The sequence below is a fragment of the Schistocerca americana genome, chromosome 6 (genome assembly GCF_021461395.2).
Source record: "Schistocerca americana isolate TAMUIC-IGC-003095 chromosome 6, iqSchAmer2.1, whole genome shotgun sequence".
NCBI lineage: Eukaryota > Metazoa > Arthropoda > Insecta > Orthoptera > Acrididae > Schistocerca > Schistocerca americana.
Window position 1 is genome coordinate 20,241,971 of NC_060124.1, and position 16,530 is coordinate 20,258,500.

Below are 16,530 nucleotides of genomic sequence, written 5' to 3' on the forward strand. Positions count from 1 at the left end.
TCTAAAGAAGCTTATCATGAGATGTGTTGTGTTTGTGTCACTTAATGCCTGCAATATAAATACATAGATGGCACATTGCATTGACACATGAAAGAAACCTCAGGTGTAATGCGAAGGACATCTTAAATATTATAAAATGTACTAGAAATAGGAATAATTCTATTTGTATCTGCTTGGCTTCTAAAATTGTATTAAAGACATTTAATATCTATTCAGAGATTGTCTCCATAAACACAAAAGAAATGTTAGTTAAAATTCAAGAACGATATATTCCTTTTTCAACAATAGGTAGTGCTGTGAATGACTATCAAAAGGCTTAAAATCTAAATATCAAGCAGAGGCTCCCATGGAAAACTCAGTTATAGATAAAATGAGATGAAATGAGATGATATAATATTGACTGTTATAGCACTAGTGATGTAATAAAAATGCACAAATGTCAACTTAAAGTAACAAAAAGAGAGTGGAGGGTTCTATTAATATATTGTATAGTGAAACAATGTTTTAGTATGAAACATTTCAGTAGTACCATACTTTGTATGAAATTAATAAGATGGTGGATACAACAAATCACACGACACACCGAAAGAACAAAATGCCAGTTCTTACTATTAGAGCACTGTAGAGCAAAAAGAAGTTAAAGCAATGATATAGTGTACAAGTTGGCACATATCTAAGTAGATAACAAACAGAAACAGATCAAGCACAATGGATTGCACATTACAGGCATTCTATCAAACTCAAGCAAAAGCTTTAAAGAGAAGACTTTGCATGAACTCTATGAGACCAAAAGCAAAATAATAAGATATTATATTGCACAGCTCTTAAAACCTCTTTCACAAGGAAAAGAACTGACTATGGACATTGAAATACAGTAAGGGATGGAGGAATAGCAGGAGGAGGAGCAGGAGGAGGAGCATTAAAATTTAAATCTATGTTTTTTAAATTGCTGACTATAAATTCAAAATCTCACAAAGTGTTCAATTATGCCAGTAATCTAAAAAGAAGTACATAATTATTTCTTAGCAGCATTCAACTAAATGTGGCATACCACAAGAAACAATCAAGTCATTGTGTTAAATAATAAGTGACAAGGGAACCCTGTGTCATTGTAATACTAGACACACACAGTTGTGAGTGGCTAAGCGGTGCACCGGGCTCATGTACTCTTCATTTTCCTTATAATAGCATGATCTTTCAACTTTATAAGAAAACAACTACAATCAACACTAGAAAGTAGAGTGTAATTACTGTAACACATTGTGTTAATATGTTGCAACAGACTTACTTTAAGACCCATTTGCTTTCTGGTCATTTAATATAAATACAATATGAATGGGATCTATTTTTTTGAGACGACATGCTTATTTTTTTGAAACAGTGTTGCATGCTTCTAGCAGTCTAGTTGCTATCGTCTTTATGTACTGTAAAAACCATCACAATGAGTATTTTATCATCTTATAGCTAAATGATGCTTTGGTATAATATGTACAATGATGTTTAACGTCACTAATCTTAGCTAATGACAATACATATTAAGTCGTAGCAATAAACAATGCTTACAGAGTATTTAATGACTGGTCATCTGTGCTGCTTAGCAGCAGCTAGAAATTTTAAAGTGTGAGCCACTAATACAAGTTATTTCTTTACTTTTACAATAGGAATGGGTATCCTTTGTAGCAGCTACTGATTGTCCTAACTTTTACCGCAGATTCTTAAACTTTAAGTATACAATGATAGTTAATATCTTGCCTCCGCAACCCTTCAAAAGGGATGTTACATCACCGAGATTCATGGCTCCATCTCCATTTGCCAATGTTTTTCCAATAGTGCTGATGTGACCTGCATTTTCAATATAATACTGAGCTGCTGCTATTGCTGTTACTGCTACTGCCAGGAGTGGTTTCTCATCTACACTCCCCAGCATGCAGTATGGCAAGACACCACATCAAATCTGAAAAAAAAGTCTAAATGAGAATAATGTGCATGGTAAATAACTCAGTAAATATTGAAACAAGCATCTGTCTGTGCATTTCACCTCCATCCCCCAACACACATGGCATATCACAAATACTTAACAGCCCTTGAGGGCAGATTTCACACCAGTGCAAGGAAAGAGGTTCATATACATAGACATGTGTAGTATAATTAGACATGTGTAAAGTTATTAATCACAGACCAATTTGTGAAGCTCCTGGGTTAAAAAAAAAAAAAAAAAAAAAAAAAAAAAAAAAACTCATAACAAATATGCAATATGTACTCCATTTGCTTCTAGGCATAAATGCACTTCAATATTCGCTATTGCATGAAAATCTTCCTGGATCAAGTCATGCTACACACCAAAATCTGTTATGGATTAATTAATGTATGGGCCTATGCCCACTCCCCTCCCCACCAAAGCATATTTTGCAGATGCTGTCTACAAATACCCAACCTAGAACACTTTTCCTTCTGTGATGCGCCCCTGCAAATAAGAGGAAGCCCCATTATATTATAGTCACATTGCTCAAAGGTAGGATCAGTTTCATGATGTGTATATTGCTGCATTACCATCTGACGGGCCACATAAAACATATTTTTCTATGAAAAGACATCCATAATGCAAAGATACTTCATCAACATGTCATGGAAGTCAGTGAATGGAGCAACAGTTAATGATCCAATAGGTACATATGAGTAAAGAAGCAAGCAAAGGGTATTTTGAACATCCATTATGTGCTTCTGATTCAAAAAAATTGTGAAATGTTCTTTCTTTAACAATTAAAAATCAAAGGATTTTGAGACATACACTTATTATAACCCCTCTCCCACCAAATACACACACACACACACACACACACACACACACACACACACACAAACACACACACACACACACACACACACACACACCATTCTTTGAAAAGTTTGCAAAAGTATTTGTGATACGCTCTATGTACTTAACACTACTGCTAATATGAAACACTCAAGGCAGACCATCTTCATATGTGCACAGATCTCAAGTGCTATCACGTCTTCACAGCAATAAATCATCAGTGAAGATACAGTAGAGCATCGGCAGATTAAATTATATTTAGACTGTCACTCAAAGTCACAACCTTGTCCTTCATGGGAAATGTTATCACCATTAGAGCAGGCCATATGTAGTTGGCAATTCATCCTCACAGCTCAATTACGCCAGCCTCACTCTCCTACTTTCCAAACTTTGCACAAGCTCTCCTGCATAGCTTGCCAAACTAACACTCTGTAAATAAGGTATTCTGCAGAAAAATAGCAGTTGTAGGCTTACTTTCTACTTTCAGAAATAATTCTCTACTCAACAGCAGAGCGTGTGCTGTTTTGAAATTCCTTGGAGATAATAATAAATATGCTGGCTGTCTCAACAATCTGCTGCACGTCTTTCAATTGGATGCCACTTTGGTGACTTGCATGTTCTCAATCTACTGTAGTAATCCTACTGGAGAAAGGGGTCCTACAGTTTAATATTACATCAGAATCATGTGAGGTTCTTAGTGAATCTTCACATCATTGTGAGGTGAAGACAGGGTGAAATAATGTGTGGTCTGATGAAGGTTCAATCCCATTACCTTTTGCTTTACTACTAGACCACAGAGCCTGATGCCTGGCAGATTAAAATAGTATACCACAGGGACAAGTTACGACACACCCTCGCAGCTTAAGTTCTACAAGTTTCTCTCTTCCACTTTCCAGGGGCAATGTTCTGGTTTCAAGTCCCACTGTGGTACACAGTTTTTGAATGAAGCTGTAACATAACCCAGGGGATGAACCAGTAGAGGACCCTGGTGTCCAGCAAGAGGCTTGTGGTGGTGAGTATACTTCTTGTATTGACATATCACATTTGACAAACATAAAGTTTCACTAGCTTTAAAACTTATTTACATGCAAGATTTGTATTTAATCTGACTTTGTTTCTTGTTTTATTAAATAATCACTGCATTTACTTTGCTGTAGATGTAATACAAAGGATAAGAAAAATTTCCCAAGATTATGTGTTATGCAACGCACAGACAGCCCAGTACTCATAAATGCACCTTACATGCCACTGTTGGTATATTTTGGTAGAATCAAGCGTTATACACCTCATGAACTCTCCAATGCCAATAGGTATCAATATTTTTCTTTGTAAGATAGGAAGCTCACATACAACCATGTATATCAAAATTACATATGTGATGCATTGCTGTTAATATTTTCTGTGATCACGATAATTTTGAAATTTTAACATGAAAATATGTAAATTGATCTTACATGAAGTTTTATTTAATGAGTATCAGTTAATCTAAATAGTGTCTTTGCCAGCAATATAAATGATTTAAAGTCTTTGTCCTAAAAAATTTAATCTTTGTGCTTTCTCTTGGACTTGATGGTATGAGCTGTAAGAAGCAGTCATGGTTGAATTTTAGAGAACAGCAGTCATGCTTTAGTTGTTGTAGAAAGCAGTTGAGTTTTAGTTATTGTAAAGAGTAAGTATACTTAGTTGGAGTCTTTAGCTCAAGGGAGTGAATGGATATTACTTTTTACAAACAAAACAAGTGAAATGTTTCAAGATATGAAAGTTTAAAAGCAAATTTTTATAAGCCAAACAAGTGAAATGTTTCAAAATACAAAAGTTTAAAAGTGTGAACATTCTTCATTTCATAGTTGGTGATCCGATGAACATTTGAAATCCTGAAAAATTACAGATTTCTTCGTACAAGAATACCTCTTGTCCATCACACCACTGAGAAGAACCTAAATAATCAGCTAAGTAACAAAACTTTACAGGATGAAATTTTCACTCTGCTGTGGTGTGTCCACTAATATGAAATTTCCTGGGATATAAAAACTGTGCGCAAGACCAGGATCAAGCCTGGGACCTCAACAACAATTAACAATGAGCCAAAATATGTACTGATACCTATTTTCAGTACACTGAGCTCATGTCTGCATTTCTATGACAATGAGGCAGGTCTAATAACTATAGCATAGCAGATATACATAAGTTGTGTTACTGTTAAGATGCTCTAGATTGGTCAATTAAATGAATAAATTATTATTCACAACTATTTTTGATATCAGTAATTTTAATGTATTCTCAGAACTATTCAAAACTGTCCTTTACTAAGGCCAAGTAACTGTTGGTAAGTATTAAGTTGATTTAGGTGAGCAAGAAGGATTTCACAGGCTTGCAATCACTTGGGTGTTGACTGAGGAAATGTTCAGCAGCAGACAGATCAAGCACATGGGGGATGTTGGTAAAGAGGGAGATGGCATCAATGGTGACAAGCAAGTTTTGTTGTGGGAGTGGGACTGGCACCAATTTCAGATGATCTAGGAAATGGTTGGTATCTTTAATATAGGAGGGAAGCCTTTGCACTATGGGTTGCAGGTGTTGATCAACTAAGGCAGATATATGTTCAGTGGGTGCTTTTAATCCAGCAACTATAGGATGACCATGATGACTGGACTTCTGGATCTTAGGAAGAAGGTAAAAGTTGGGGGTGCTTGGTTTGGGTGGAGTGATAAGTTCTGTGGATTGAGGTGTAAGTCCTTGTGAGGGGGCCTGAGGTTTTTAGGAGGGACTGCAGGTTGGTTTGAATCACAGAGATGGCATGAGACAAAGGATATGCCAACATCAACAGCAACCTCTCTGATGGTGATTCAGCTATTTTCCAAAACTATTTTCTTTACTTCTTCGACACTGTCATCAGTAATTGATGTGTTGGGGTATCCAGGGATGTTGTCATCTTCTTTGTGTTCTTATCCCTCTTTGAAACATTTATACCACTGGTAAACTTTTGTCTTACTCATAGTAGACTTGCCAAAGTCATGGGCAATGTTTTGAATGTGTGTTGCACTTTATTCCATTTTTCAAGTAAAATTTAATACAGATTCTTTGATCCAAATTCTTGAAAGTAAAAGTTTGCTGAGCACTCAAAGACATGTATAACCTTTCTGACTGTCAACAATAAACTAAATATTCAAAACATCTGAAACTGCAAACATACATCAGGAACATGTGTGCTGACAAGATAAAAAAATTGAAAATCTGATGTAAAAAGACCAAGAAATTAAAAAATTCCCATTACTTTCTGATCACACCTCGTAAACTCAGAGCTTTGATTTTCTATATAGTAATAAGAATCTTATTTCTTGGATTTCCTAGGTCCACAAGTGTTCCTGGGCCCTAGAAGAGATTTCAAAGCGCACTTCAAGATAACAGCTAAATAAGAGATATACACCATTTTATATCAATTCGCTTTCCACCTTTTCAGTACAAAAAAATTAATTTGCTAACAAGTGTTTAACACATAAGTGATTGCAGGTGAAAAGTAATGGCATGATACAGTGGTCTTGTTATTGTTAAAGATAACATTTTTGAACATTAATACACTTACAATTGTGGTTCTATAAGGGATGATCAAATGGTATCCATTTGAGGGCATTGCTGCAGTATATAAGCACTAACATATACCAAGGGATTAGTGTAGCATTTGTATCTTTCTTATGTGAGTGCAGTATAGGTGGAAACATAAAATGTGGTGACATTATTACCAAATGCATCCAAAAAGGACACATGAATCACAAATGTTGTAATGCAGAAGTTACGCCAACTCAAGTGAGAGACACTGGAGCACCTGCCCTATAGTCCTGATATTTTCCCATGTGATTATCACCCCTTCAGATCCTTAAAAAAGACCTTGAAGGGTTGATGATTCCTGTCAGATGAGCGTGTGCAGCAGGTAGCTACAGTCTTCTTCATGCAGCAGGTCAAAGTGTTTTGCCAAAAGGGCATCCTCAACCTGGTGCATTGGTGGAATGATGGCTTAAATGTTCACAGCAATTTAGACTGATTTGCATACTGATTCTGGACTGTATGACCTTCAAAGGCAAGCTTTTTGATTGTCCATTATACTACACTTCATGGCTTGTGTGGACACTCTAAACTGGGATCTTTTTTGCATTACACATCATGAGAGTTTGCACATTTTTCACAGGACTAGAACACTGTCCCTTCAAGATAGAGAAAAGACATTACCTTACTTCTGTTGTCTACTTCATCAGGAATGCTCTCACTGACAGCAAAGCATGAACTTGGTACAGCATCATGGTGAAGCAACCATGCTTTGGCAACCTTTGAGTGCACACACACACACACACACACACACACACACACACACACACACACACACATTTTCTTCAGTTTTTTAAATAATTTTAATTAAAAAACAACATCTCAATACTGAGACAAAATTTCGCCAATGTAATTACACTACCATTTTAAAACTCAAAAGTGTATCCAAAGAAGGCAGTCAAAATACCCAGTAAAATAATATTAAATGAAATTTCACCTGTCCTACAATGACCTGATTAAATGCTACTGATTTTAGAAGATTATTCTGCCATCTGCAGGCATTTTAACAGGGATGATTACAAACACGTGATAAAAAATAAGCTATCAGCCTCAAATTTTACTTGGACTGTGGCACTACGAAGCTTAGTATCAAGAGTCCAAACACTGATTGTGCAGTGCAACATGGAGATAAGAAAAATGACACAAGTGCTTGGATGATGTCAACAGAAAGAAGTAACCAGTTAATTATAAACTAAGAGATAAACACCATTTAGTGATTCTTGATGAACTAACCTTTGGTTTTCAGCACACACAAACTTGTTAGACAAGTCATTGGGCAACATCAAAGTTAGCCTTTGCAGCCTTTAGTTCTTCTTCAATTTTAGCAAAACGTCCCTCATATTCTTTCTTTAGTGCTGTTTGTGCCTAAAATAAGAAGAATAGCAATCAAACAAGCTTTGTTTTTGAAAAGCATCTGCAAAGGTAACTATTTATATTACAACTCAGTTAATTTTCAATAAGAAGTCCCACTGCCTGTGTATTAGTCAGAGAGAGAGGGAGAGAGAGAGAGAGAGAGAGAGAGAGAGAGAGAGAGAGAGAGAGAGCCAGAAAAAATATTTTAGTAATTCAATCCATTAAACGTACTGTGGATGTATATTTGTTCTAGCCTTGTGAGACACCCACACAAAGCCATCAGAGAGTTAGTTCATTAAGTTCATTACATATTCTATGGATAAATGTTCATGGTGTATTATAATGATGTAGAATGACGCAGTTTGAAGACTAGTAATTTAATTGGCATTTAAATAACAGAAAACAATACTCAGTTTAAAAAACAAAACAAGTAAATAGTCTGAATAATTACAAATTTCTAAATAAAAATTCTTCTGTGGAGTAGGAATTGTCTGAAAAGAACTTTTCAACTGATTTTTAAATTTAGCTTTGCTGTTTGCCAGGCAATTAATATCACTGAATAAACTATCAAAGCTTTTGGTTGCAGAATTATTTACCTGCTTGTAAGCTAAAGAAATTTTTAACTAAGAAAAGGCTTGATGAAGATCTTTTTTCTTTTTTTAACCTTCTAGTACTGGACGTCTTTATTCTTTCTGAACTCAGATGGATTATTAACAACAAGTCTCAAATGTGGAAAGGACAGACTGCTGCTCACCATACACAGGCATCACTGAGCCGCAAATAGGCACAATGAGAAAGAAAGTTAAAACTATTTCAGCTTTCGGACAAAAATCCTTCTTCAGAAGTAGAAAAAACTTGATCGCATTCACACAAGCACAACTCACACACACACACACATAGCCAGTGTCATCTTTGTATTCTAAGGCCCTACTACATCGACCATGACCAACAGTTTAGCTGGGGTGGGTAATGGTGACAAGGAAGAGATGTGGGGTGGGGAGGGGAAGGGACACCAAGGTAGGGATGGGATGGCGGAAGATGCTAGTGCTACTTGTGGGAGCATGTAGGGACTTTGTTGGGTCAGGATAGGGCTGCTAGGTGCAACGTCAGGAGACTGGTAGTACTGGAGTGGGAGCAAGGAAGAGTTTAGGTAAGCGGGCGACAGGAACTAATGAAGGTTTGGGCCAGGGGGATTTTGGGCATGAAGGATATGTTGTAGGGAAAGTTACTGACTGTGTAGGGTTACCATATTACCCATTTTTACCAGACGCCATCCATTTTTGAGATCCTTCCCTGACCTCTCACTCAGTTTTGGAATTTTTTTGCAAAACCACCTGTTTTTTAGTAAATAACTAGCTATGCCCGGCGAACTTCATTCCACCTCTGAAAATCTTTATATGTTATAGCTGACCTGGCATACGTTGTTTTGCCATATAAATTATCTCTAGTCTATAAGAATAATGTATATGTGTAACACAATAGCCATTGTAACAGAAACAATAATAATGGCCGAAAACTGTGTAGGGAATGAGAAAAGGCTTAGGGGTAAGTCCGGCAGTATCAGCCACTATTAGTTCCACCATTTTTATGGTAGATCACGCTGATTTAACAATTGCAGCTGATACACGGCTCATCCATGAGCACAGAAACATAGCAGCAATTTCACGTAGAAATGTGTTCACCAGCATTATGAATAACACCAAGTGCACATGCATCGATTTTTATCGAATGTAAAAATATTATACAAGTAAATTCTTTTAGAGGAACAAAGGAGTGCATAGGGACTCCTTTGTTCCACTAAAAGAATTTGATTGTACGATATATTTCCGTATGATAAAAATCGATGTGTGTGCGCTAGGACTAAATGTCGGTTTGGCAAATGATGCATGCTACCTAGTTAAACTTCTCGGTCTAGTTAGGTCGATTCAAAGAGGGATATTCGAGTCGGTGCTTTTAGTACGTTTTCTTCAATTACCTAACTATCGAATAGTGAAAGACTATCACAGGTAGACACCTGGCGGGGATAACTGATCAAGTGATAACTGATCAAGTGATAATTGATCAGTTATTGACCGGGGTTGAAAATTATTAAATTACTAAAATCGATATTAAAAAACAGGGGTTGTGGTAGAAGGGTGAAAATTTAGAGTTGCGTGTATGTTGTAATGCCATATCATAAAAAAATAAAAATAAAAAACTTCCTTACAAATACCTCCTCTCCATGCGTAAAATTCTCCTGCTCTGCAATCCCAAATGCCTGTATCTCATCTCACAGACTGAAACCCTAGCCTTTCAAGAAAAATAGCAGCTTGCACTATGCCACCTCAAAAAACTCTTCAACCTGTCCACCTCCACAAATACACAAAGTGTTTCAGTCTTGGTTGCACTTTATTATTTCTGATTTAGATTATGCATGTTGGCTAACTACCATTATCAGATATGTTGTGAGACAAAAATGATAAACATGGGGTATACAATTCTTCGCAAATATTACATTATTTTTCATAAGAAAATAAAAGAACCATAAGAGCATGTTATATCAATAGATCACAAAATGAGAAGTGCTCACAATCAGTAGAGTACAAGTACAGTCATGTACATGAGTAAAACATACCAAGTCTAGATTATGTTTCTTGGAATTTAAATGATTACCCAAAGCACTCTTGTATGACTTGTACGTATGCTCCATATATCTTGTCACAAAATTCTTACCACTCTAGCCTATATAAAATCTGTAGCAATCCCTGGTGGTATGAAGTTAATAAGCTTATACTGCCAGAGACTGTGATCATGTGTGTGAGAGTTGCATTTGTGTGAGTGTGTGTGTATGTTGTCTATTTTTCACAAAGGCCTTTTTGGCTGAAAGCTCACTTATCATCAGTTTTTGTTGTTGTATCTAAGTGGTTATTATACTGCTCAGACCAGTAGAAATTTTGAAACAAGTATGGGGAGCATACATATGACTCCAATTAAGAATGCTTTGAGGAATCATTCAAATTCTGAGAAACATAATCTATATCCTATTACAGAAAGCCTTAAATCTTATACAAAGCAACCAAGGGCCATGTACTCAAAAATTTGGAAGAAGTTGAGCTATATTCTCACAGAAAAAGGCAGTCACAATGGGTGATAAAGGAGGAGATGGATTTTAGTATTTTTTTTTTTAACGTCATCTATGAACTACTGCGACATCTGAGTGCTTTAAAAAACCAACCCACCATAACCACTTCATTTTCATTTTTTATTGGCTACACATGGATTATGCATTGGTTGCCTTGGAATCATTTTACCTTTGATTCTGTCGTTGCCTTTTATTTTATTTTTGCAAACGATTCTTGATTTTTAGCTGTTTTTGAGATCCATGCTTTTTCTCTTTTTGGTCTGCAGCCTTGCATTTTGCGATGCAATATTTTACTTTAATGTGTATTTTACTTTAATCTGTCTTACATTGTTACATCAAGCTAGTTAAAATCATACAAGAGCTACACAGATGAACTTGTATGATCCATATGGATTGGTCATTTAAATGTTTACATAGCACATTAATAAAAAAAAGGAAAGTACATTTTTAATTTAGTTTACATTCTTATTCATGTTTGTGCTTATCTGTTCTAAAGTGGGCTGTTATGTTTTAATCACCTGATGGCAGCTGAACAATTTACCTTCTTACCGGTGACTGTGTCACCGCCAATATGCATGTACACTTTGTATGAGTACGTTCTACTTGTCATTACACAATGCATTGATGTTTTAAAGGATTTGTTATGTGTTACTCAAGTGTGTTATTGTATTTGTACCCTATTGATTGTGAGCATTTATCATTCTGTGGTCTACTGAAATAATGTGAATCACATTATCTTTTATTTTTTTATGATCTGTGATCTACTGAAATAACGGGAATCACATTATCTTTTATTTTTGTTTTATGAAAACCTTTTTTGTAATATGTGCAAGGAACTGTACATATTCCATGTTTATACTGTTTGTTACATGACAGATATGATGATGGTAGTTAGCTGAAATACATAACCAAAATCAGAAATAATCATGTGCGACCAAGACTGAAAAATATTGTGTGTCTGTACATGGTTATGGTCATTGAGCTGTATAACGACATCATGCCAGCCATTTTGTACGTCTCCTAATCTCGCTTTGGGCTACCACTATCCACCACCTCTATGAGAGCCTCCATCTCATAGTCACCAAATCTTACCTTGCAGACCTACTAACATTTATCACACCCCGAGGAACTCCCTCCCATCACCATACAGAATCCACAACCTAAACTGACCTGCAAGATGATCATGAACCTGTCTTCCAAAATCCTCAATCCCATAGAAGTGCCAGTCCTTTCCAAAGGCCATAACTTTTACCCCACTCCCAAATTCAATCATTCTCAACCTTAAGACCTTCTCTCTTTAAGAAAAATTTTTCTGCTACCAACCCTATCATTCAGACTCAATCCAAAACCAACACTGATTCCTGTTTGACTCAGTTCATGCCACCACACAACTGTGATACACCACCACTGACCCCAAACCACCCTCTGTTAACTTCACAGAGTTCTTTAACCTTGAATCTTGCCTCACCATCATTAACCAAATGGAAACCAACCTTACATCTGAGAAAGGACTGCAGTTCACCACTTCAAATTGACCCCTCTCTTATAATCCTATCTGCTGATAATGAGTCCACACTGTGGTTATCAACCACTTTTATTACCGGGTAGAGGGATATCGCCAGCTGTCAGAGACATCCACCTATAAACCCTGCCACAGTGACACAATACCAGAAACCCAGCAGGATCTCCAATCCCTCCTTAAATCCTTAGGTTCATTACAGCATGTCTTGCCTGAGATTATCTCTCTCTCGCACTCCTACCTTCAACATGTCCACAGAGAGGATCGCTGCTCTCATGGACTAACACTATAAGCCTATCACCTGTAACATATCCTTCTGTATATATGACATTTACTACTTTTTCCACTGACTCTCCACAGTTGGTGTGAGGTTCAATTTAAAATGAACATGTTTCATAACAAGAAGCTTTAACAAAGAAATATCTTTGTGATCTTGGCTTTAGAAAGTTTTTAGCAAGTAAAATAGCTTGCTCCTTCTGTCTCCTCAAAATGAGAAAATTCAATTTACACAGTTCCTGTTCCTTTACACCTGGCACCCTGCTCATAACTATCAGTGCCAACTCCCTCTGCACTAATATCCCCAATGCCCAAAGCCTTGGCACTATTGAAAAATACCTTTCTAAATGTCCAACTGACTCCAAGCCTACTACTTCCTTCCTGGTCATCATGTCCAACTGTATCACCACCCACAATTATTTCTCCTTTGAAGACATCAATTACAAACAAATTCTTGGTACAGCAATGGGATCCAACAAGGCACCATCCAATGCGAACCTATTCATGGGCCATCTACAGGGATCTTTCCTAACCACTCAGAATTCTAAACCTTCACCTGGTTCAAAATCACTGATGACATCTTCATGATCTGGACCAAAGGTGAGGACACCCTACTAATATTAATCCAGAACCTCAACACCTCCTCCCCCATTCACTTCACATGGTTCTCCTCAACCCAACAAGCAACCTTTTGTGATGTTGACCTCCACTTCAAGGACAGCTACATCAGTACCTCCGTCCACATCAAACCTAACAGCCACCAACAATGTCTCTACTTTGACAACTTCCACCCGTTCCATACCAAGGAGTCCCTTCCATACAGCCTAGTCACCTGTGGTCACTGCATCTGTAGTGATGATACCTGTTATCATATTCTGAAATGAGGAATACTCTTCTCATACCTTCCATAATGCTATTCCACCACTCACTGAACCTATGCAATATCTGTCCTTACTCCACTCCAGCTCCCAAGCCATTGCCTCATGGCTCATATGCCAGTAACAGATTTGATGCAAGACCCATTCCACACATTCTGTTACCACTTACTTCAGTCTTGTCACAGGCATCTCCTAACTCATCAAAGGCAGGGCCACCTGTGAAAGCAGCCACATGATGTACCAACTCAGCTGCAACCACTGGTCTGCTTTCTGTGCAGCCAAGACAACTTACAAGCTGTCTGTCCTCATAAATGGCTATTGGCAAACTGAGTTCAAGTAGCTGAACATGCCATCCAACATTATGTACTTCACTTTAGTTCCTGCTTCACAGCTTGTGTTATCTGGATTCTTCCTACCGACATCAGATTTTCTGAACTGCACAGAGGGGAACTTTCCCTACAACATATCCTTCATGCTCATGATCCCCTGGCCCAAACCTTCATTAGTCCTTGTCACCCATATACCGGTACCCTTCCCAGTTCCAACTCCTATACTACACACGTCTTTTATCCCACTAATGTGCCTACAAGTCCTTTCCCCTTCTCTACTTCTCTCCTCTCCCCACCCCTCTAGACTATCAATACTGCACCTAACAGCTCTATCTTGTCTCCATTAAGTCTCAGCACAGTCCATCAGGCAGCACTCATATCTTTCCCCTACCAAACCCTATCCGTCGCCTCCCTACTTCATGCTTCTTCATTACCCTCACCGTCCATGCTAGCAGATTGCTGCTCCATCAGATGCAGTCAGGCTCTAGTGCCCTGAGACAGTGGGCATGTTTGTCTGAGTTATCCTTGTGTGTATATGTGTGTGTGTTCTCTATTGCACAAGAGGAACATTGTCTGAAAGCTTTAGTATTTTAGTAGTCTTTTACCTCGTGTTTGTTTGCAACTCAGTGCCTCCTCTTTATAATGAGTAGCAACCTATCTTTCTATATTGTTGTGTTCATCCTTTGGTGGATTGCATAGAAGTGATCCTAGATGCAAGAACTTCCAGGCTTTTTAACTGTAAGAAAGGGATTGTCATCACCCCATTCTCAACCACATAATCAAATTTAAGTATCTGCTGTGTAACTTTCTGCTACAATCTTTTTGAAATATGTAACATTCTTTTAAAATCAACAGAAGTAAAATACAAATTTACTGAATTTTAATGTCAATGGTAGTACCTCTTGCAGCAGAATGTTATGTGCTATAGATTAAATGATTCTCTCACTTGTGTATGGTTATCACCATTTCTGATTCTTTTGGTTTATCATCTGCAAATTTGTTAATCATATCCAATATGCCTTTGTGTATGCCTGTTCACTGGTTTCTGGTGCTAATCAATATCACACCACCTCACATGAGAATAACAAACTCTCACTCTGTTATGGACAAGAATGCACAAGAACCAATTCCTCCCCAGCCACAATATAATCCTGAACATTCTATATTCCACTGAAACATTGTCAACCAGCCTGGAGAATTGCCATGAGTCAGTTAGTCAGTGATTTAAATTCCTATGCTGCATGGAAACTGGAGTAGCCATCTTCAGCTCAGTAAAGCATCTTGCAAGTCAAACACCCAAGTGTCAAACATTCAGGTTTCAAGCTTCCTGGTGGCTTGTGCCACCTGGTGCAAACTCAACTGCATCAGCAATAGCAGCTCGTACTCTTCACAGCTAAGGACGGTGGGGCTCTTCAGGTTACTACTACAGTGAGGTATTGCAGGTGGTGCCAAATGTCACACTGGATTGCACCTTGTGTACTTTCATCAAAATCCTGAATGAATTGCACTGGGCTAGTTCTGTATCTATAAAGATGGTTCCTAACACCTGGACATTCAACTATAATTTTTCTTTTTGTTTATTTCATTGGTTGTTCATTCTTTTCCTTGGTGATTGTATAATGTTTGTAACAGTCCAATAGCATCAGGAGCCAATGGAGACACCACAACTTCTCAGGGTGTCACAGCAGTATACACACTGCAATCACTAATCTAGTTGTGTACTAATTGAACTAAACTAAACTCCATCCGAACAGGCCTCGGAAGGCCCAACGGTACCAACTGGCCGCCATGTCATCTTCAGTCCACAGGAGTCACTGGATGCGGATATGGAGGGGCACGTGGTCAGCACACCACTCTCCTGGCCATATGTCAGTTTACAAGACTGGAGCCGCTACTTCTCAATCAAGTAGCTCCTCAGTTTGCCTCACAAGGACTGAGTGCACCCCGCTTGCCAACAGCGCTCACCAGACCACATGGTCACCCATCCAAGTGCTAGCCCAGCCTGACAGTATTTCACTTTGGTGATCTGATGGGAACCAGTGTTACCACTGCGGCAAGGCTGTTGGCAATCTTATTGTGTACAAGTACCGTATTACATTAGCTTTGTGCTAATCTTTGGACTGTGTGGTCTTTCACAGGCAAGAACTTCATTCTAGAAGTTTGTACCAGGATTGGATGTTGTTATTAAAACAGAGTATCCTAGAGTGCATTTTGACAATGGGAAATTGTGCGCTTGAAGTACATGGCAGAGCGTACAGCCCACTGAACCAGTTATTTGAGCTTTTCCCATTCCATTCACGTATGGAGCATGGGAAAAATGATGGTATAGATGCCTCTGTGTGTGTGCTGTAATTAATCTAATCTTATCCTCACGGTCCGTATGGGAGCAATACGTAGGGGGTTGCAGTATACAGGGTGTTACAAAAAGGTATGGCCAAATTTTCAGGAAACATTCCTCACATACAAATAAAGAAAAGATGTTATGTGGACATATGTCCAGAAATGCTTAATTTCCATGTCAGAGCATATTTTAGTTTCATCAGTATGTACTGTACTTCCACGATTCACCGCAAGTTGGCCCAATTGAAGGAAGGTAATGTTGACTTCAGTGCTTGTGTTGACATGCAACTCATTGCTCT

The 16,530-nt window shown here is 37.9% G+C and overlaps 1 protein-coding gene across 1 annotated transcript in view; it reads right to left on the reverse strand.

Annotated features, from left to right (window-relative positions):
* Positions 1 to 1,583: 1,583 nt before the first annotated feature.
* LOC124619922 (1-phosphatidylinositol 4,5-bisphosphate phosphodiesterase classes I and II) overlaps positions 1,584 to 16,530 on the reverse strand; it is a 403,835-nt gene continuing 388,888 nt past the window's right edge. The window contains exons 20-21 of the mRNA XM_047146565.1: positions 7,649 to 7,780; positions 1,584 to 1,954 (exon numbers count right to left, since the gene is read on the reverse strand). Of these exons, the coding sequence (XP_047002521.1) occupies positions 7,685 to 7,780 (96 nt within the window). The 3' untranslated portion in view covers positions 1,584 to 1,954; positions 7,649 to 7,684. The remainder of the gene's footprint in view (positions 1,955 to 7,648; positions 7,781 to 16,530) is intronic.